Below are 22,624 nucleotides of genomic sequence, written 5' to 3' on the forward strand. Positions count from 1 at the left end.
TCCCTTATCATCCATATGTCTATCCAATGACCATTTGAATGCCCTTAGTGTTGGCGAGTCCACTACTGTTACAGGCAGGGCATTCCACGCCCTTACTACTTTCTGAGTAAAGAACCTACCTCTGACATCTGTCCTATATCTATCTCCCCTCAATTTAAAGCTATGTCCCCTCGTGCTAGACATCACCATCCGAGGAAAAAGGCTCTCACTGTCCACCCTATCCAATCCTCTGATCATCTTGTATGCCTCAATTAAGTCACCTCTAAACCTTCTTCTCTCTAACGAAAACAGCCTCAAATCCCTCAGCCTTTCCTCATAAGATCTTCCCTCCATACGAGGCAACATTCTGGTAAATCTCCTCTGCACCCTTTCCAATGCTTCCACATCCTTCCTATAATGCGGCAACCAGAATTGCACGCAATACTCCAAATGCGGCCGCACCAGAGTTTTGTACAGCTGCAACATGACCTCATGGCTCCGAAACTCAATCCCTCTGCCAATAAAAGCTAACACACCGTACGCCTTCTTAACAACCCTCTCAACCTGGGTAGCAACTTTCAGGGATCTATGTACATGGACACCGAGATCTCTCCGCTCATCCACACTGCCAAGAATCTTACCATTAGCCCAGTACTCTGTCTTCCTGTTACTCCTTCCAAAATGAATCATCTCACACTTTTCTGCATTAAACTCCATTTGCCACCTCTCAGCCCAGCGCTGTATCTTATCTATGTCCCTCTGTAACTTGTAACATCCTTCCGCACTGTCTACAACTCCACCGACTTTAGTGTCATCTGTAAATTTACTCACCCATCCTTCTATGCCCTGCTCCAGGTCATTTGTAAAAATGACAAACAGCAGTGGCCCCAAAACAGATCCTTGTGGTACACCACTAGTAACTGGACTCCAGTCTGAACATTTCCCATCAACCACCACCCTTTGTCTTCTTCCAGCTAGCCAATTTCTGATCCAAACTGCTAAATCACCCTGAATCCCATGCCTCCGTATTTTCTGCAGTAGCCTACCGTGGGGAACCTTATCAAACTTTCCAAGAGCCGGTGCAGACTCGATGGGCCGAATGGCCTCCTTCTGCACTGTAAATTCTATGATAATCTATGAAACGCTTTACTGAAATCCATATACACCACATCAACTGCTTTACCCTCATCCTCCTGTTTGGTCACCTTCTCAAAGAACTCAATCAGGTTTGTGAGGCATGACCTACCCTTCACAAAGCCGTGTTGACTATCTCTGATCAATGTCCACTCTCCCTGTACCTACCATGTAAAGAACTCATGAACTCTACAGTAACATTGGGAAGATTTTGAGATGCTCATAAAACTGCCAAATACACAGTCGTTCATAAACTATTGCCCTATTAGATCATAAGACTGTCAAAATAAAGAATAATTTAAAAAGTTTAAACATTATCCTATTAGAGGGCCATAAAACTGTAAAAATAACAAAATAATTCAAAAAACATTTCAAAAAACATTCTTGGAAGCTCATAAAACTGTCAACATAAATAAACTAACAGATTCCTTGACAGCTGTGTCAACAATTCCAATTGAACTGAATCCATTAATGGGGACCAACAAGCATATGTCAGAGTAAAGTGACGCCCGCTTAAGACAGAGATGAGGAGGAATTTCTTCTCTCGGAGGGTAGTGAATCTGTAGAATTCTTTACCGCAGAGAGATGGGTCGTTAAGTATGTTCAAGACTGAGATAGACAGATTTTTAATCAGTAAGGCAATCAAGGGTTATCAAGGGTTTTTTCACCATCCTGCCATTTCAGGGATCTTGATTTCTGACTGGTAAAATTCAGTGCTGGGTAGGATTGGGATTCCTGTGGTTGTTTTTGTTCAGGATAAAGAGAAAATGCACAGAAATGATCAAGAGGGAGTCTGTATTCATCTGAGGTAGTTTGCATAGACCCATTGGGTGGAATTTAGTGGAGCTCGCTGGACGAGACATGGTGGCAGGCAGGCTGTGAGAAACATGCATGAAACTGTGCATCTGACTCCGGGTGGCAGGAAAACTGTCCCATATAATGGCGGAAAGGAGCCGGCACGGGAAACCTGTCTGCTGGCAGAGGCAAGGCAATTAGGCTTATCAGTGAGCTAACCAAGACCAATTTTCCATATCTGCACTAGGATTTAATGGTGACCCACAGATTAGACAAGATTCGTGCATCTCACATCCCTCCAGAAAGCTGACCAATAAACCCTGTTGAGTTTGGCAGTGGCCTACCCATAGGTGCGCCTCATTCACATTCTCTCCATTTCTGATACGGCGACCCGGCATCATGGTATCAGGAAAGGGGATGGGTGAAGGGGGGGGGGGGGGGATTTGTGATGGCCTTATGAAAACCAACTCCTTTCCAACCGCAATTAACTTTCTCTAGTGATCCAGCAACAACCCCTGGTGAAGGCTTATGCTCCTGGTGATGCTTCCAATATTAGTGTCAGAGTTGTGCAGTGCAGAAAAGGCCCCTCACCCCATCAAGTCTGCACCAACAAGAACTACCCCGAATCTCATGCTAATCCCATTTACCAGCACTTTTCCCATATCCTTGAATATGATGGTATTTCAAGTGCTTTATAAAGATGTGAGGTTTCCAGCCTCCACTACCTTCCCAGGCAGTGCATTCCACATTCTCACCACCCTGTGAGCAATATTTTTCCGTAAATCGCCTCTGAATCTCCTACCCTCGCCCTAAACTATGCCCCCCTTGTGGTTGGCCCCTCAACCAGAGGAACAGTTGCTTCCTATTTATCCTGTCCAAACCCTTCATAATCTTTTATACCTCAACCACCACCACCACCCCCCCCCCCCCCCCCCCCCCCCGGCCTTCTCTGCTCTAAAGAAAACAATCCAATCCAGTCTCTCCTTCTCGCTCAGATGCTCCATCCAGGAAACATCCTGGTGAATCTCCTCTGTCCCCCTCCAGTGCAATCACCTCCTTCCTATAGTGAGTTGATCAGAACTGCACACAGCACTCCAGCTGTGACCTAACCATCTTCTGTACAGCTCTGACATAATTATATTCTATGCCATAACTGATAAAGGCCTTTTTTTTTAACACACAATTTTATTGAGGTATTTTAGGCATATAGAAAAAGTGACATTGTACAGTACAAAAAAAAAGAAGTCAAGACACAAATTAAACATAGTGCAAACCACAGCTCTGTTCACGCACGGACCTGCCTCAATATCCCCCTACTCTACTCTACTCTACCCTAGCACCCCCCCCTTGCTGACGCTTACTCCTCTGCGAAGAAGTCAATAAATGGCTGCCACCTTCGGGCGAACCCTAGTAGCGAAACTCTCAAGGCGAACTTGACTTTCGCTAGGCCAAGAAATCTCGCCATGTCCGATAGCCATACCTCAGCCCTCGGGGGCTTTGAGTCCCTCCATGCTAACAGTATTCGTCGCCGAGGTACCAGGGACGCAAAGGCCAGAACGTCGGCCTCTCTCTCTTCTTGGACTCCCGGATCCTCCGAAACCCCAAAGATTGCCACGTTTGGGCTCATTACCACCCCAGTTTTCAATACCCGGGACATGACATCTGCGAATCCCTGCCAATGCCCCCTGAGTTTAGGGCATGACCAGAACATGTGTACATGGTTAGCTGGCCCTCCGGTGCATCTAGCACACTTTTCCTCCAGCCCGAAGCATTTGCTCATCCGGGCCACCGTTATGTGTGCCCTGTGCACAACCTTAAACTGGATCAGGCTGAGCCTAGCACATGTTGCGGTCATGTTTACTCTGCTCAGGGCTTCTGCCCAGACACCGTCCTCCATCTCTTCTTCTCCCCCCCCCCCACCCACCCCAGAGCTGCTCTTCCCAGTTAAGCTAAAGGTCCTCGATCTGCATTTCCTCAGCTTCCATTAGCTCCTTGTAGATGTCTGAGACTCTACCTTCTCCCACCTCTCCCCTAGAAACTACCCTGTCCTGCCTCCCCTTCGGCGGGAGACGTGGGAAGGACGGCATCAGTCTGCGTACAAAATCCCGCACCTGTAAGTATCTAAAGTCATTCCCTCTCGCCAGCCCAAACTTCTCCTCCAGCGCCCTCATTCTCGGAAAGCTCCCTTCCAGGAACAGATCCCTCATCCTCACAATCCCCGCCCTCCTCCACAGTCGATACCCCCCCCCCGTTCATGTTCCCCGGGGCAAATCGATAGTTGCCCAGATTGGGGTCCACACCGATGCTCTTACCTCCCCTACATGCCTCCTCCACTGGCCCCAGATCCGAAGAGCTGCCACCACTATCGGGCTGGTGGAGTACTGTGCCAGCGGAAGCGGCAGAGGCGCCGTGACCAGGGCTGCTAAGCTAGTGCCCCTGCACGAAGCGGCCTCCATCCGCTCCTAAACCGACCCCGCACCCACCATCTATTTCCTTATCATTGCTATGTTGGCTGCCCAGTAATAGTTGCTGAAGTTCGGCAACACCAGCCCCCCTTCTCCTCTTTTCCTTTCAAGCATCACCCTCTTCACCCGCGGGGACTTCCTTGTCCATACAAATCCCAGAATAATTTTATTCAGCCTCTTAAAGAAGGATGGCGGGATAAAGATGGGGAGACACTGAAAAACAAACAAGAACCGCGGGAGAATCGTCACCTTAACAGTCTGCACCCTCCCCGCCAATGGCAGTGGGAGCGCATCCCACCTCCAGACCTCCTCCCTCACTCGTTCCACCAGTCGGGACTGGTTGAGCTTATACAACTTGCCCCAGTCCCGTGCCACCTGAATCCCCAAATATCGGAAACTCTCCCCCATTAGCCTGAACGGCAACCCCTTCAGCCTACTCTCCTGCCCCCTCGCCTGAATTACAAACAACTCGCTCTTAGTCATGTTCAGTTTGTACCCGGAGAACCGGCCAAATTCCCTCAGGGTTGCCATAATACCGTCCATCCCCACCATTGGGTCCGATACATATAACAGCAGATCATCTGCGTATAACGAGACTCTATGTTCCACCACCCCCCCCCCCCCCCCCCCACCCCCCCGGACCAGCCTTCTTAACTACCCTATTCACCTGCTCTGCCGCCTTCAGCGATCTGTGAACACATACCCCAAGATCTGTTCCTCTGAACTGAAGCTCAGCCATTCATTCCATCCCTTGTCCTGTTCCTTCCAAAGTGCATCATCTCGCTCTTATCAGGGTTAAATACCATCTGCCGCTGCTCTAGCCATCTGACCAACCCAATTATATTTTCCTGTAACCTATGACCATCTTCTTCACTGTTAACCATCCTACCAGTCTTAGTGTCATCTGCAAACTTACTTATCATTTCTCCCCATGTACTCATCTATATCATTTTTATAAAACAAACAATAAGGGACCCAGCACTGATCCCTGTGGACATGCAGTTGTGCCGCTGGGCATCCAGTTACTCAGACAGCCTTCTACCACCACCTTGTGTGTCCTATTATTAAGCCAGTTTCAGATCTATCTTGACAAGTTGCCTTGAATTCCATATGCTTCAACCTTCTTAATCAATCTCCCATGTGGAACCTTGCCAAAGGCTTTGCTAAAATCCATATAAACTATATCAACTGCACTTCCTTCATCCATTCATCCACACACTTGGTTACTTTATCAAAAAATTCTATCAAATTTGTTATGCATGACCTCCTTCTGACAAAACTGTGATGACTATCCCCAATACCCCATGCCCAGAAATTTATTCTCTGCTTCAGAATTTTCTCCAATTGTTTCTCTGCACTGACGTGAGACTCACCGGTCTGTAATTTCCTGGTTTATCTCTACCACCCTTCTTGAAAGGTGGAACAATGTTAGTTGTTTTCCAGTCCTTTGGCATTTTCCCCATGGCAGGAGAGGAATTAAGAACTTGCATCAGAGGCAATTTCCTGCCTCTCCTCCCAGAGCAGCCTCGGATGCAGTTCATCCGGGCCTGGGGATTTGGCTATTTTTAAGCCACCCCCGACTGCCTAGTGGTCACCCATTTCCTTTTTTCTTCTTGTCCCTTGAGCTGTGGAATGACCACCTCTCTAAATGTGCTATCCACGTAGCACTCAGCCTCGTGGATACACCACAGTGCCTCCAGACACTGCTCAAGCTCCAAAAACCAGAGCTCCAGTTTCTGCAGCTGGGAGCACTTCCCACACGTGATCATCTAGGACACTGGTCGGGTCCAAGACTCTCCACGTGTCTCAGGCCATGCATTCCACTCGGCTGTGATCACCTGACATGCATTAAATATAAAATTTACACCTTAGACTAGAAAACAATCTGGAAGTAATACTTTTCCCAACAAATAATACATTTTTTTAGCTTTACGATTGGAGAGCTCTGGGGCAGTATTCCTGCCCCACGCGACAGTACCTGTTAACCTTGCACTTGCCATGAGTATCCCGGAGAAAGTGATGCAGGATTCCAATCGGTTCTCCAAGAGTGCAAGTGGCTGTCAACTTGAAATTCCAGCATTATCCAGGGAGGCATTGTAATAAACCCACCCGAGCTACATATCCACAAAAGTGAAGTAGTGCTTTCACCAGGGACACCTTCCTGCAGTTTAGGATTGATATTGCTGTCATACTGTGCAAGCAGGAAAATAATAATGAGATGCTGAAATCTGATGGAACACCTGTACAGTGAGAAAAGTATCCCAACCTGGATGTTAGTAAGTCACTATGTAGCCAAGTTATTTTACATTAAAGAGATGTGATGCCCTTGGAAGTCACAACAATGGCAAGGCTCTGCTTTGCATGTTGTGAGGTGAAAGCATACAATACCCAAGTTAGAATTGCAGGAGATACAGTTAGAAACCTTTACATTTATGGTGGAAAGTAATAAATGTGCCGACTGACAAATCTTTGTGGCATATCTTTTCAGCAATATATGTTACCAATGTGTAGTTTGTAATATAACCTGTAATATAAGAATCTCTGACATAGCATGGTTTAAAGTGGGACTGGGAAACCGTACTGCCCACAGCGTGATGTAAAGAGGCACATGATTCGAGATGATGATCAATAGTGGACTGGATAGAGACCCGTGTAGAAACAAGCATGGTGTTAGCTCATAGCTTGTGCTATACACTGTATATATGTACATAGTTGTGCGTTATCAATAAACAGTAAATGTTCAACCACAGAAGACTCGACCTATTGAACACACAACATGGTGGCAGCTAATGGAAAATCTTCAGAGAAGCTGGAGCAGGTAGAAATTCGAAAGCCGGAAAATGAAAGGGGCAGCATTCTGACCCAACTGAAAGCACCTGAAGTGAAGCCAGAGAGAGATGACCTGAAATAAGCTCCTTTGCAGAATTGGAAGCAGAAAGGCAAAAGAAAAAGCTGCACTGTACAGCTAAGAACAACACAAGATATCGTGGAGGTCCATTGTGAATGGCCGCAGAGTGCAGAGTCAAAGGACGTAGCAGGGGTGAGCAAGAACGTCAGTTCTAAGCCAGGACTAGTTAAAAAAGCTTCAGTGCTGTAAAAACATCAGAGCAGCCCATTTCCGAAAGCTAGCCACTTCAGAATCGGTGCCATACCACGTGGTGGCTGACTTGTTATACGAAAAAAAAGACTTAAATCTAAGCCACAGCTGGGAATCGATTGTAAAACACACCAAAATCCCCTGATATTGGAGGCATAGAATGGTTGATTGAGTAAATCATTGCACAAAGACAAAGAGGTCAGGACCACCATCACGGCAGGAGCCCACCAAAACACAACAGCGTGGGAAGGCTGGTAGAAAAGTGGTTACTGCTGTGCCATCTGTAAAACCTGCACAGCATTTAAAGCTGTATTCATCTGAACTTGAAAGCCACCATGGACAACAAATCAACATTACCAGACCAATTGGGACTTATCCACAGGCCATTCCAAATGGGGACTTTGGCGGAAAAGATTCTGAAGATAGCTTCAGGATTCGATAAAAAGACAGAACAGATAGGGGCTGGTTTAGCACAGGACTAAATCGCTGGCTTTGAAAGCAGACCAAGGCAGGCCAGCAGCACGGTTCAATTCCCATACCAGCCTCCCTGAACAGGCAGTGGAATGTCGAGACTAGGGGCTTTTCACAATAACTTCATTTGAATCCTACTTGTGACAATAAGCGATTTTCATTTCATTTTCATTTCAGAAGCTGAACAAGTGACTTCACTACTTGGGTTCAATATTATTGTGATACAAGGAATTAACAAATCCTCAGATAAATTTGATGAAGTTCTCAAATAATTTGATACATATTTTAATCTAAGAAGCAACAATATGTTAAAATTAAGTTCAACAAGCTTGTCCTATAGCCTGGAGAATCAGTTGACTCTTATAAACAAATTATACAGTTTAGCTGAGACTATGATGACCGTAAGTCAGAACTCCTAAGGGGTAGGATTATTGTCAGAGTGGCTGTCGACCTGCCTTTCTTCTTTTGGACATACGACAGGCCAAGGAAGATCTGACTCTAAAATAGTCCAACTAGACAAATGATCTGAAATCCGCAAACAGCACCAAGCCATTTTGCATGGCGAAAGCAAGCCATGGTACAGAACAACCCCAACTGTGCAGCGAATAAAGCAACAAAGAGGCAGAGAGACACTAGGCTAAGGAAAGCCATACCCAAAAACACCACAAGAGAGAAGGCATCAATGTCAGCACTGCAGAGCCAAACTATCTCACAGGCAAGAAGATTGTCCAGCAATCTCAATGCAGCGTTCCAACTGCACTTGCTTGAGGCACTTTGGAAAACTATGCAGAGCCAAGACACCAAGACAGGAGGTGGATACCAAGTCAGTCACCAGGAAGAGACCCAACCATGCTGCTTGGGAAGAGGTCAAGGATCTTGGATTTTCTTTTTGGAATGTGGAAATCTCAGTAAATAGCCACCTCAGCAATCTCGAATGGGACACCGGAGTCAGTGTTACAGTCTTCTTCGACAAGGAGCCACAATGTCTGATGCCGCCCACAAGAGAGATGTATGGAGAAGGTTTCATCAAGCTCCCAGAAAAGGTACACTGCAGTTGACAGTCCAATACAAAGATTAAAAAATACAGGAGACATTGTCTGTACATAACAACATAAGAAATAGGAGGAGGCCATTTAGCTCTTTGAACCAGTTCCGTCATTCAGTGGGATCATGGCTGATCTTCTACTTCTTCAATATCATTTTGCCTCACTATCCCTGTATCCCTTGCTGTTTTTAATATGTAGAAATCTATTGACCTCAGTCCTTAACAGACTCAATGACTGAGCCTTCACAGATCTCTGGAGTAGAGAATTCCAAAGATTCACCAGCCTCTTGAGTGAAGGAATTTCTCCTGATCTCAATCCTAAATGGGCTTCCCCTTATTCTGAGACTGTGTTACCTGATTCTAGAACGCCCCCCAGCCAGGGGAAAGATCCATCTTGCATCTACTCTGTTGAGTCCTCTAAGAATTTTGTATGCTTCAATGAGATCGCCTTTCATTATTCTAAACTCCAGAATATAAAAACCTAGTGTATTAAATCCTTCCTCATAGGACAGTCCCTTCATTCCAACAATTCATTTGGTGAACATTTGTTGAACCCCCTCTATGGCAAGTATTTTTTCTTTGGATAAGGAGACCAAAATTAAATACAATACTCCAGTTGTGCTCTCACCAAGGCTCTAAATAACTGAAGTAAGACATATTTACTGCTATACTCAAATTCTCTTGTCATAAAGGCCAACATACCATTTTCCTTCTTAATTACTTGCTATACCTGCATGTTAGCTCTTACAAGGACACCCAAGTCCCTTTGAAGTTCAGTGCTTCCCAGCCCCTCTCCATTTAAGAAATACTCTATTTCTTACCAAAGATAACCTCCCATTTCTCCACATTGTGTTTCATCTGCAAAATTTTGTCCAATCACTTGGCCTCTTCAAATTACCTTGAAGCATCTTTGCATCCTCCTCGCAACTCCGGCTTCCAGCTATTTTTGTTTAATCCGAAAATTTGGAAGTATTACATTTAATCCCCACATTCAAATCATTGATATAACTTGAGAATAGCTGGGGCCCAAGCACTGATCCTTACCGTACCCCCCACTCACAGCCATAATAAACTTAATTCTAACCATTCACCAGTTCTCAATCCACTAATTTTGTTTACTGACTCTTCTTCGAGACCTTATCAAGAACTTTCTAAAAATTTAAATATACCATATCCACTGGTTCCCCTTTATCTCTTCTGCTAGTTACATCCTTAAAAAACTCTAACATGTTTGTTAAACATGATTTCCCTTTTATAAATCCATGTTGACGCTACCATTTTCTGAATTTCCTGTTATAGATTCTAGCATTTTCCCTACTAGTGATTCCTTGTTTTCGTTCTCCCTCCTTTCTTACATGGGGGTGGGGCTGGGGGGCGTGGGGTGGGGGGGTTGCTGTAGGGTTGCATTTTCTACCTACCAATCTGCAGGAACCATTTCAAAGTCTATGGGCGGGATTCTCTGGCCTCCTAGCCACGTGTTTCTCGGCAGCGGGAGATGGTGCGCCGTTCGCTGGCAGTGGGATTGTCTGTTCCCGCTGCTATAAATGGGAATTCCCATGGAAGCCACCCCAATCCATCAGGAAACTCGGGGGAATGGGGTGCACTGCCGGCAGGACCAGAGAATCCTGCTGCCAGCGAATGGCCCAGGAATTCCGGCCTATAGAATTCTGAAAGGAGCCACTTCTTTCAATGCAGATAGTCAGGTCCAGGGGATTTATCAACTTTTAAGTCCCCTTAATTCCTCTAGTACTATTCTTCTACTAATAATATTTTGCAGTTCCTCTTTTACACCAGTCCCTTGATTCACCATTATTTCTGGGAGGTTTTTTGTATTTTCCTCTGTGAGAACAGAAAATGTATTTGTTTATTTCCCCTGCCACTTACCTATTCACCATTATAAATTCTCCTGACTCTGCTTGGAATGGACCCACATTTCTCTTTGCTAATATTTTCCTTTTTTACATACCTGTAGAAGCTTTTAGAAGATTTGTAGTCCACAGTCAAGCATATATTACCTTTTAAACGGAGAGGCTCCTAGAGGAAATTGACACGGTTTCAAATTTTAAAAATAATTTTCCAAACTCTTCCATTGAAAATGGGGGCAACTGAGAACCACATACAGTATGACATTAAGGGAGGATGCCAAGCTTGTGTGCCACAGAAAATACTGCACCGCTTATGAAGCAAGTACAGCAACAACTGGATGAGATGATCAAAATGGTCATCCGACCGAATTGTGTTCCAGGATGGTCCCAGTTCCGAGGTTAAATTGGCCTGTCCGTATCTGTGTCAACTTCACACAACTCAATGAGGCAGTGGTGAGAGATATCCACCCAATGTCCTTGGTAAATGACAGCCTGACCAAGCTCTCCAAAAGAACAGTTTTTTTCAAAGCTCAATAATAGCAGTGGCAACTTTCACTCAATGAGGAATCCAGGCTGTTAACTCTATTTATCACCCCTTTTGGCAGGTTCTATTTCATTTGCTTGCCATTCGGCATTACCTTGGCACGCGAGAGTTTTCTGTGCACAACGTCAGCTATATTGCAAGGCCTGGAGGGTATCATCTGCCATATGGATAATGTTTTTGTACACGGTAGGACCATGAAGGAACATGACAGGAGGCTCGCAGCTGTCCTAGAATGCTTTCAGGAACTAGGGTGACACTAAACAAGAAATGATGGTTCTCCATGACCTGTATTTGCTTCTCAGGACACATTGTCAGCAGCAAAGGCAACATGGCAGACCCAGAAAGAAACTAAAACTTCTAGCAGGTTCCCAATCCCATCATCTATTCCAGACCTCCAGAGATTCCTGGGCATGATGGACCAGTTAGCAAAATTTCTTCCCAAACTGGCACCGGTCACAGAATCCCCATGACACCTCAAAAAGGTCTGGTATAGTGCTGGTCTGTGCACAGGTGCAAGCATTTGAGCACATCAAAGCAATGCTGCTCTCACCGGATATCCTGGATCATTATGACCCATCCCTGCCCACCAGTACAGCAGCGAATGCCTTGCTATTCACAAGCCTTTGGGCAGTGACGGCTGGATGGATGTCACTGACCAGTATGTTAGGCATCCACAGATATGTAAGACACAGATATGGTTTGCTGTGCGACACAGCATTGGGCAGAGTTGTGAAGGGGTGGTACCTCCCTGCACGGATGTTTAATTTCCTCCTCGGCCAGAACTACACAGCAGGTCACAACGCAGTACGTTTCCAAGATGGCATCACACGAACAGTAACAGGACTGGTCAGCAGGGGCAGGCATAAAAGGAGGGGACTTGAACAGAACCATCTGTGGAAAGCCTGTTGGAGAGTCAACAGAGGCCTGTCTGAATGTGTGCAGAGATAAATGGATATGGAGCGTGGCTGGTGGGAAACCTGAGAGAAAATTTGTTGGACTACCTGGCCTTGAATTTTGTTTGGCATGAAATCATGAATTGGAAAACAAACTGGGACTGGCTGAGTCTGACCCTGATAGGACTTGAACTTTCTGGACTCTGACTAAGAGACTCCTTTTCTGTTTTTGTTGGATTTCACTGGTAAATAGCTTAGCTATTCAGTTAAATATATAGGGAAGATAATCAACATAAGATAGACCCCAACAAAGAGCTGTTTTTTTTTTGTGGTTTTTGTTTTATTTCCTTGTTATTTGAAGCATTTTGCACACTTGAAGCAGGCTGAAAGAATAAATGTCCAGTTGTCGTGCTGTTTACCTTAAATCCCATGTTAAAGTGTGCTTAAATTCCCTGCCTGCAAGATCCCAGCACAACACAACGCCCTTGGCCGTGTTGCAGTCGTTAACGAAAAAGGAACTCTCGCAGTCACGTGGGTTTGCTAGAAGTTATTCTACTACATTATCAGCCTGAAAGCCACCATCGAAAGGCATCATAAACCACTGGTTCCGGTTGTAGATGATGAGGAACTTGCAACAGTGCCCCTTTGAATTCAGAGATTCTGTTTATGTCTCATGGGATTTGCATATGAGATTTGCATGTTCAAGGGAATATCAAACCACTGTAGACACACAAACCAGGGCCTACTTCCAGGAAACTTCAGCAAATCCGTCAGGAGCAGAAGTGAGATGAGGGGTGAATCCCCATCCTGTGTTACCACAGCAGAGGCCAGACAGCAACTTCATTAAAATTTGTTTTGAACAGCAGGAACATTTTCTGTCATAGATAATCTGCTAGCACACAATGAACGACTTGATCATTCTCGTCACCCTTCAGGCAGCAATTCACAAACAAATTCACCAAGGCCACCTGGGCTTTTCAAAGTGCAGAGCATGTACCCAATTTGCAGTATGGTGACCCGACATATTAAGGGCCATTGAAGAAATGATCACAAACTGTCAGGTTTGTGCACTGTACAAGCCAAACCAAAGATAGCCCCTCATCCCCACGAAGCTCCCTACCGGGCCATGGGACCAGTTGAGAATCGATCTCCTCCTCACAATTGACTGCTTCCCCTGATGGATTGAGCTGGTGCATTTACACACGACAGCTACAGAGGTGGTTGTGAGATCCTTGAAGGAAATGTTTGTGAGCCATGATGTCCCAAACCAGTTGGTGTCTGATAACAGCCCACAATTCGCAACTGAATACTTCGCCCAATTTGCTGAGGTATCTACAGTCAAACGATGAGGCGAAAGGGGCACCTGCACCATTAAAACTCCAATGCGAAAGAACGGTGACTTCCCTATGGCGTTTTAAAATTATAGATCCACCCTTCTGCAATGTGGATAGCCCGTGGACAGAAAACCCAGCATCCAACTCTCAATGCTGCCAAAGAAATTAATTCTGGGGTTGGCAATCAAAGACTACAGAAACATTCAAGACCAAGAGTGGTCCTACAGGCAATGGCAGGCTTCTGCCTGCAATAGAAGGTGCCACACTAGAACTTGCCACAGTTACACAAAGGGGACAGGGTGTAGATCAGGGACCTTAAAAGAGAGGTTGTCATTGTCTGGATAGATGATGACCACCCAAAGTCGTGTCTCATACATACATTGCAAGTTATGATCGGGAAGTACAGAAGCAGCTTCATCATAGAATTTCATAGAATTTACAGAGCAGAAGGAGGCCATTCAGCCCATCGAGTCTGCACCGGCTCTTGGAAAGAGCACCCTACCCAAGGTCAACACCGCCACCCTATCCCCATAACCCAGTAACCCCACCCAACACTAAGGGCAATTTTGGACACTAAGGGCAATTTATCATGGCCAATCCACCTAACCCGCACATCTTTGGACTGTGGGAGGAAACCGGAGCACCCGGAGGAAACCCACGCACACACGGGGAGGATGTGCAGACTCCGCACAGACAGTGACCCAAGCCAGAATCGAACCTGGCACCCTGGAGCTGTGAAGCAATTGTGCTATCCACAAGGCCACCGTGCTGCTCCTCATCCCTCAAGTTAAACTTCCTACGACACATTTGAGTGAACTAGAAGACCACCAATTGCCAGAAACACAGACTACAACTCTGAATCAACAATGATTTCCCAAATCAGCAGACCCTATTGTTGCTCCAAACAAGATCTGGAGGAATTGTCCACCCTCTCGACTTGATAGGGGAGAGGAGGTAGCACAATTAAAATGTCTATATTTGAGTAAAGATGTGGGGTAGATGCAGTATTGAGGTATCTGGCATAGCAAGGGTTAATGTGGGACTGGAAAATAGTACCACCCATAGTTTGATGTAAAAAGACACATGACCTGACAGTAGAGTCAGTTGTGGACTGGACAGAGACAAACGTGAAAACAAGCATGGATACTTACATAGTAATGTGTTATCAATAAACAATATTCAACTGTACAAGATTCTAAATTCTTCATGAACATGCAACATTAACTTATGAAATTCCTTTGTGTTCTATATGTCTGTTTTCATAGCCTGCATGTAGCGTACACAGTACTGAGGTTGATCACCACCTATGTCAAGAATGATGCAATGCTGTCTTCTGGGGAGGGTTGCTCGAAAGAAATGCAGTGCAACCCACTTCATAACACTCCATATTCATTTTTCGAACAAAAACAGAGTGTCAGATGTCATATTGATGCATCACTCGTTTATATATTTTTTATGCTTAAGAGTTGGCATTGATTTCAATTACTTTATGTCTATCATCTCTCCCCTCCCCTAGCCTTAGCAATTCTGACAAATATGTAAAAAAATAATTTCATAAAGGTTGGGTCAGTGTATATTTCCATATGTATGTAGCCTTGCCTTTAAATTTGAACGTACCTTTAATTTAGAACTGCTGGCCAAATTAACTTGTTGCTCCTCATTCAGCTTGCCCCCTGTCAAAATCCAAAGCCCAAAACAGGCAGAAATAAATTGTTAATTAAATGAACTAACATTGGAAATTTGGGGAAAGGCAGTCAATCCACTACATGACAGCCTCGCTTCATTTAGTAACTAGGCAAAAAATGTCTTAAATACACCATAGCAAAGAATCTCCCATCAAGTGCCAGCAACTTTATAACATAAGACTTTTTCTCTTTCTCCCACAACTTAGGAAATTGTTTTCTAATTTTGATTTCCAGGATTGTTTATGCTTGCTTTGTTCTAATCACCATGATACTAAGAGTTTTGAACCATGAATGGGAAACAGTTATAATGGCGTATGCTCTGATAAGTGCCTGGTGTAATGTCCTTTACTTTGCACGCGGATTCAAGTTGCTTGGTCCCCTGTGCATCATGATACAAAAGGTTGGTAGTTTATTTTCTTAATATGTCATTCAACCAAAACTCAACTTGAACATTCTAATTATAAGCATGGTGTCCCTTTTTAAGGGTCCTGTGTTTCTTTTTATTTGAAGATTGCATGAATATTCGTGTGGTTGATCATCTGTCACTCCAGAAGGAAACACTGACTTACTCATTTACAAGTTAGTTTTTTGGCTTTGACATTTGTTCTCTGTGCCCAATTCTCTTCTTTTTTTTTCAGCAACTTAGTGATTTTCATTACCTGTTTTTGTAAATTCAAAATGGACACCAATATTGTTTGGGCGGGTGGTGGGGGTGGGGGAGGGGGGGGGGTGGTGAAGGGTAGTCTGGGTAAGAAGGGCCAAACAAAATGTAATGTTTTTCTAAACATTTTTCTACCACAACATTCCTACTTTCATCATTGTTCTTATGCCTCCTTAAAACATTGGTGCAAGAAGGAAAAACTGGATTTTAAAGCAAAAGGTAATGGCCTCTTAGGAGCTAGGCTCAAAAAAGAGACTTGCCTGATGGAATGAAAGACCCTTTCTGTTCGGTCTAAGGTTCCTGCATGAAATTAATTTGACGAGTCTTAACCTACCATTTAGTTTTTGGGCCCAAACTCGAGTTGTGGAGTCTGTAGTTAATAGCCCTGTAGAACATGAGTGGCAATCCAGTAGGTTTAACAATGCATGATATTTTAAATGCACATGACAATTAGCTGAAATGAGGAAAATAAGTGGAGTCAAAACCTCTAAAATAGTAAAATCTATAGTAAGATCAGTCTTTCCTTAAAAAAAATGGAGTTGATGTTATCCGAGCTTCTTTGTAGTATAATTGATTTTAGTTTTGGACTTCTTTCAAATTTACTGTCAGCAGCTCACTGTTATCAGAATGTATCTGTCCGAAATGAAACTAATAAACTATTGTCCCTTTTCTTTTATTAGATGATCTTTGGTGATCTCATGAGGTTTTGTTACGTACTGATAATTGTCATTATAGGATTTGGTGCAGGTGGGTAAAATATACCATGTATTGACACGAATAAAATACTGCAAGTCAGAATTAAAAGAAAATGCTGGGAATACACAGCTGGCCCATCAAAATTAGTAAAGGGAAAAGAAAAATAACATTTTGAGAGCCAATCCTTCATTAAGATAGAAAACTAGCAAATAACATAAATCTAAATAAAGTAGAGAGTAGGGGGGAGGGGCGAATATTGGTTTGAGTAGATTTTATTGTAATGCTGAAAACTATTGCGGGAAGTATGAATATTTTAACTAGGGAATGAAAAGACAGCGAAAGAACAAGAAGTGAGGAAGTAATTATTTAGATAATTGTAAATGCTGGTTATCTGAAGTAAAAAACAGAAACTGAAGCAGAAGCATTATTTGGAACCTGTAGCCTGCTCGTAAGTCTCACGATCCATGCTGCTGCACTTGACTGCTTCCGGCTTGACCAGTTTACCGATTCACTTCATTGCGTCTCTTAAGCTCCTTCATTTTTCAAATTTTTGATGCAAGTGCCTGGCAAGCTGATCTAAAAATTGTAATTGAATTTTTCTAAGAAAATGGGAATGTTTATGGGACAACTAAGTCTGACTTGGGTCAGACAAAATGCATGTCAATAAGGCAGAAACAATTAAACCTGTGAGGAACACTGAGGTAATCTCAATAAGTGTGGATCCAAGACAAGAACGATGGCAGTACAGAGGATAGTAAATGGGTGGCCAGCATACGCTGCCTGTTATTTCCAGTAGATGGTAAAGCCGTCTCGAAGAAGCTGACTGAAGTCTCAATCAACTGTCCCATTTTTCTTGGCCTCCTTGCATAGGTGGCTGAGGAAGTCCTGGATGGAGAGTTGAGGAAGAGATGTGCTGGCAGCTTCCAATAATCAGGAGTTTTCTGGCCCCATGGGCCAAGTTTGCACCTGCTGCAAGAATGCAAATGAGGAAAACTCTTCTTTGCCCTGGAAAAGTCCTGCAGCAAAGGTTCCCAGGGGGCGTAGTGACAAATCCATGGGTTTTCAGCCCCACTGTGTATTTCCAGCATTTTCTCTATTTATTTCATTAATTCTATTGGTTTAATATTTTTTACCTTTTAATGATTTGTTTCTTTTTGAAACATCATAGGTTTCGATGTACATTTTCAAGCCTTGGATCCAAATACTTATTTGTACTTCAGAGATTTTACCATCACTATTTTCACATTGTTTCAGCTGATGATGGGCCTCACTGAACTTCCAGGTCCACCTGACATCAAGATCCCTGACATTATCATTGTCCTCTATATGGTGTACATGTGTTTTGGCTTTGTTCTTCTCCTGAATCTTTTCATTGCTTTAATGGGTGACACTCATTATCGAGTCGTCAGTGAACGAAAGTCACTGTGGAAAGCTCAGGTAGCGAATGCTTTAATCTTCTTTGTAAATTATTTTATTTTTGGTAAGTTTTTTGGTCCGATTTAAGAAAATATATGTGGTCTCATTCTTTAATCACGTGCATTGGAAATAAGATTAATGGTGGCAGGTAAATTTTGGACTAGTGTCAGAAAATTGTTTTTCACACAAAGAATTAACTAAAGGTCAAGGGGGCAAAAAAACCTGTTGTTTTTCAAGAAACAAGTAAATACTCTAATGGGAGAACTTTTAGATGAATGCACTGAATGTTTGCTCACCATAATTGTGATGTAAGCTTGTCATTCTAACTATCTCAAAATTTGACAAATGCATTCAAAATAAATATTGATGGTTTCATATAAATTATGATCAGGGATGGGTCAACCTTCCCTATTAAGACCACATTGCATTGAGATTCATGATATAGGCTCTCCGGGCAGGACTGTTCTTGCTCCGCCATCTGGAGAGTCAACGTGGAACGCATCCCTGCCAATCACAGCAGCCGAAGATACATTAAACGTTCTGAGAAGCTTGAATTGGCTGCAGATGAAACTTCCACCACTTACTCAGGCAGAAGGCATGTTTCACCTAGCTGATATCCAATCAAATGACAACAGTGGTCAAGACTGCGACTTCAAGCAGTCCCCAGATTCTCGGTCTCAGACACCAGAACCAGATAAGTATAGGGGTCTCACCGACAGGAGGGGCAGCCTGGGAGGGCTGGGGTTGGGGAATTTATGGAGTGGTCAAGGTAGTGAGAGCACTGTGGTGGCCAGACCTTGAGGAGGGGTTCCCGATGTGGAATTGGGGGGCATTGAAGGAGGCGGCCCGCCCTTCCTCCTAAGGCCTGAACAGGACATCCTGCCAGGCTTCCTACTGCCCTGAACTACTGCCAGCCTCAGAATTGAGGCTGAGTAGAAAGTGTCCTTTAAGTGGCCAATTATTGACCATTTAAAGGGTCTCAGTTGGGGTGAGGGTGGGCAGGCTGTCCTAAGCTTTGTCTGCTCCACTTAAAATTGTGGACCGGTCAGGAGGAGTGCAGCAGAGGGCATGGAGGCCACCCAGGGAATTTGAAGGGACCTGACTGTAAATACATCGGCGGGGTCCATAAAATGTTGCGCTCATTAATATATTCCGTTTCTTCGAGTAAAATTATAGCTGGAGACAATGCATTAGGAAATTATTTTTTATTTAACAATTCCTAGCCATTGTACACCAATCCAAATAATGAGATTCTGTTCCCATTGTCATTGTCACTTCAGTTTCTAGTTCCTCTAACAACCCAAGGCAAACCATCAACTATTTAAGCTGTTCCCTCTCAGCTGAAAGATTGTTGTTTGTACCATCTTTCATGAATAGATTTGAAAAAGCTGCCTGCAGCATCGCCAAGGCACACTGTGGACCTGAGATCTGATAAGATGCAAAGGGAACTAATTAACTATACAAGTCACGACTGAGCAATAGCTCTGGTGCCCTTGCTGCTTATAATGATTTGTGTGTGCAGCATGGCTCAGAGACTCTTAAATGGGGAAGAGCAGTCTGGCTGCAGTGATGCAAAAATAATTTACTGAGCAAATGTCTGGGGGAGGGAAGAGAGTGAACACCAGCAGTTTTCTGGTGCTGCAATGGAGATATTGGCATGGAGGAAGTGTGGAGGAAGACAGTTTTGCCCCTGAAGCCCCACCATATGATAGGAAGTTCTCCAGGCTTCTTGGAAGGAAGTGCATAGAAATTGTGGAGTACATCAGTGTCATAAGCATTGCCCCATAGGACAGAGCTGCAATGAAGAAAGAAATTCAATCATTTAACCGGAATGAGGAAAGTAAAATCTGGCAAAATACTTTTGGATCAGATCAGCAGCTACACATCCCTTTATTAATTACAAAGCATACGGCACTGCCCTCTCCCAACCATTCTGCACCTTCCTGCAATCACTGCACCATACCTCACTAAACATCCTTCTCCTTGAGCTGAATGTTTAAGATCTTGATGGGGGCACGTAAATTGCACTGCCAACCAGCTTGCCAGTTTCCTGGCACCATCTCAGGGGCTCGTTTTCATGGAAGCAGGTGGAGGGATGGAAAGTAGCGAATTCAGTTTATTGATGGCCTACAAAGGCCTGTTGTCTGGAATTTTCCTGTCGGCCTCCAGGTGCCAGAGCCGGGAGGTGGCCTCCCCCGAGGCTGCGACTGCGGGCCGGCCTTCCCTCTCGAGGCTGCGACTGCAGGCTGGCCTGCAGTGGGGTTCCGGTAGCCCAGCTGTGATGGGAATTTCTTACTTCAAGGTAAAAAGACCTTCCACCTTGGGGAACCATCCATCCAAGCTTTGAGAGCCCACCAGCCATCCTTAATTAGACGGTAAACCCGTCTCTGGCTAATAATTGGCCAATACAGGAATAATCTTAGCTGAATGAACTTTTCCCACAATGTGCCAGTCTCTGATCCCCATTTGACCATAATGGTGGATCCCTGATGCCTATGGGGAAAGTCCTGTCCCTAAGTTCACGTACTCATCACCAGTACAAACCTCATTTATCGGTACACACAACACACTGGTGCATAAACTGCCCCCTCTACAGCCCTTTTCCCTCTGAAAGAGAGCATCCTGATAGTCATGGAGGAAGCAGACCAGAAGCCATGGCAACAGGTCACACTGGAGGTGTCCTTTATACCTAATTCTGTTTGTCTCTTCACATCACACACATTACATGATGGCTGCAGGTGATTTCAGCAGCCACTTCTTTCCCTAATCTCTCCCTCATGCTGCAAACAACATTTACTTTCATTTCAGCTACTGCGATGGTCAACATCCCTCAGCCAGTAGTGAAAGAGGAACAATGTGTTACCATGAAGATGCATCATTACTTGATCTGACACTCGCAAGCACCCATTCTGATACTGACTTCACACAGACCTGGAGGCTACATTGGAGGAGAGATCTGCAGGTGGTGACTTCCTGGGCATAAACTGCCAGTGATGCCAGCTCACTGAACGGCAAGGTCATATACCAGTTCTGACGCAGAGGACTCAGCTGCTGTCTTTGGCTCAAGCTACCAAAGAAGATGCATAGACACACACCAGGAAATTCTTGCTGCACTGGATGGTCTGCAAGCGAGCTTGTACACAATTCATTGCATGACACTGTCATTCATAATCCAATTGGGCAACTGTGCCAGAAACCGGTATTGGGTCATAATTTGTAGATAGTTTGGAGCTGATGATCCTGAACATTGACTGAACAACCCAAACCAATGTACCAAGCAGATCCTTATGACATAGAAAGTCATACCGCCTACCATATTGGATCCTTGTATCTTTTCCCCCAAGTTCTCAACTTGGGTAAGTGGGATGCATGCCTTTGAGGAAGAGATATGCAGGCAACCATTCCTCCACCTACAGCACCTTGTAAACTGCTGGTGACCTATTCACAGGAAGGATTGTCTTTTCAGGGCATATATAAAAACAAACCCTTTGGATATTTCTAGGTAATCTAATTGAGGAGAAAATGTTAATGTTGAGCATATAATCATTAGAATGAGAAAACTTGATGGAGAAATAATCAAACTTCCGAAGATTAGGAAGGACACATGAACAAAGTTGAACTGGACAATTTCTTTTAGCATGGCAAAGGATTCACACACAAAGGGCACCATTTTGAAATGGGAATGTTAGCAATAAAAGAGGATATCTGACAGAATTGTTCTTCATAAGTTACCAAAAATTACCATTAATGCAGGCAGAATAAACATCGGGTGGAATTTTCCCAAAATTGCACCGAGTGCTGGATCAGGCGAGAAAATCAGGCGTGAAACCCGCCGCTTCGCGCACTCTGCGAGGGCCACAGCCAGATGAGGGAGCAGAGTCTAAACACGCCGGCAAAGCCGGGATTCTGAGATCGGGGTGCCGCAATCCCAAAGCAACCTAAATAAGACCGGGCCCCTCCCACGGAGATCTGGAACCCTTTCAGTATCGGGACACACGCCTCAAGGATCGGGGAATCCCTGCCACCCTACTCCCTGCACTGTCATTGAGGTTCTATCTTTTCTTTTCACCCCCCCTCCACCACGCATAAGTGATCCCCCCGCCAACTGGAGGAGTGTTACCAATTCCCCCTGCCAGAGCCCCTTTGGCATTATGTGTCCACTTGGCACTGTCCCTCGGCAGCCGAGGGCAATGCACAGCCTTGTCCCTCAACCCCCAGGGCCTCCAGGCACTCCACACCCCTGGCATGGTCATTACAACTGGTTTTCGCTTGTGAAAACCAGCAGTGGTTCACACCTGTGTGACGTCACTCAACTTGGGGGGGGGGTGGAGTTGGATACATCGTGAGCGGACACTGCAGCAAAAAGTCATTTAATTACATTAAAATGTATTCAAATTCATGGAAATCAGGTTCAGACCCTCACTGGGTTCAGATCATGTCACCGGCTGGGCGGGGGTAGGGAGGAACTTCGCCCAGTCTCATCAGGCAACTGTGCTTGTGGTGAGGGAAGGGATTACCAGAAATGGTAAGAAGATGAGTGTGTG

At 44.6% G+C, this 22,624-nt stretch overlaps 1 protein-coding gene across 1 annotated transcript in view; it reads left to right on the forward strand.

Annotated features, from left to right (window-relative positions):
- The window catches only part of LOC140389856 (transient receptor potential cation channel subfamily V member 6-like), a 218,144-nt gene that overhangs the window by 171,426 nt on the left and 24,094 nt on the right, over nucleotides 1-22,624 (forward strand). Inside the window, exons 11-13 of the mRNA XM_072474434.1 lie at nucleotides 15,542-15,707; nucleotides 16,649-16,715; nucleotides 17,833-18,101. Coding sequence (XP_072330535.1) covers nucleotides 15,542-15,707; nucleotides 16,649-16,715; nucleotides 17,833-18,101 — 502 coding nt within the window. The remainder of the gene's footprint in view (nucleotides 1-15,541; nucleotides 15,708-16,648; nucleotides 16,716-17,832; nucleotides 18,102-22,624) is intronic.

Source organism: Scyliorhinus torazame, chromosome 14 (genome assembly GCF_047496885.1).
Source record: "Scyliorhinus torazame isolate Kashiwa2021f chromosome 14, sScyTor2.1, whole genome shotgun sequence".
NCBI classification, from domain to species: Eukaryota; Metazoa; Chordata; class Chondrichthyes; order Carcharhiniformes; family Scyliorhinidae; genus Scyliorhinus; species Scyliorhinus torazame.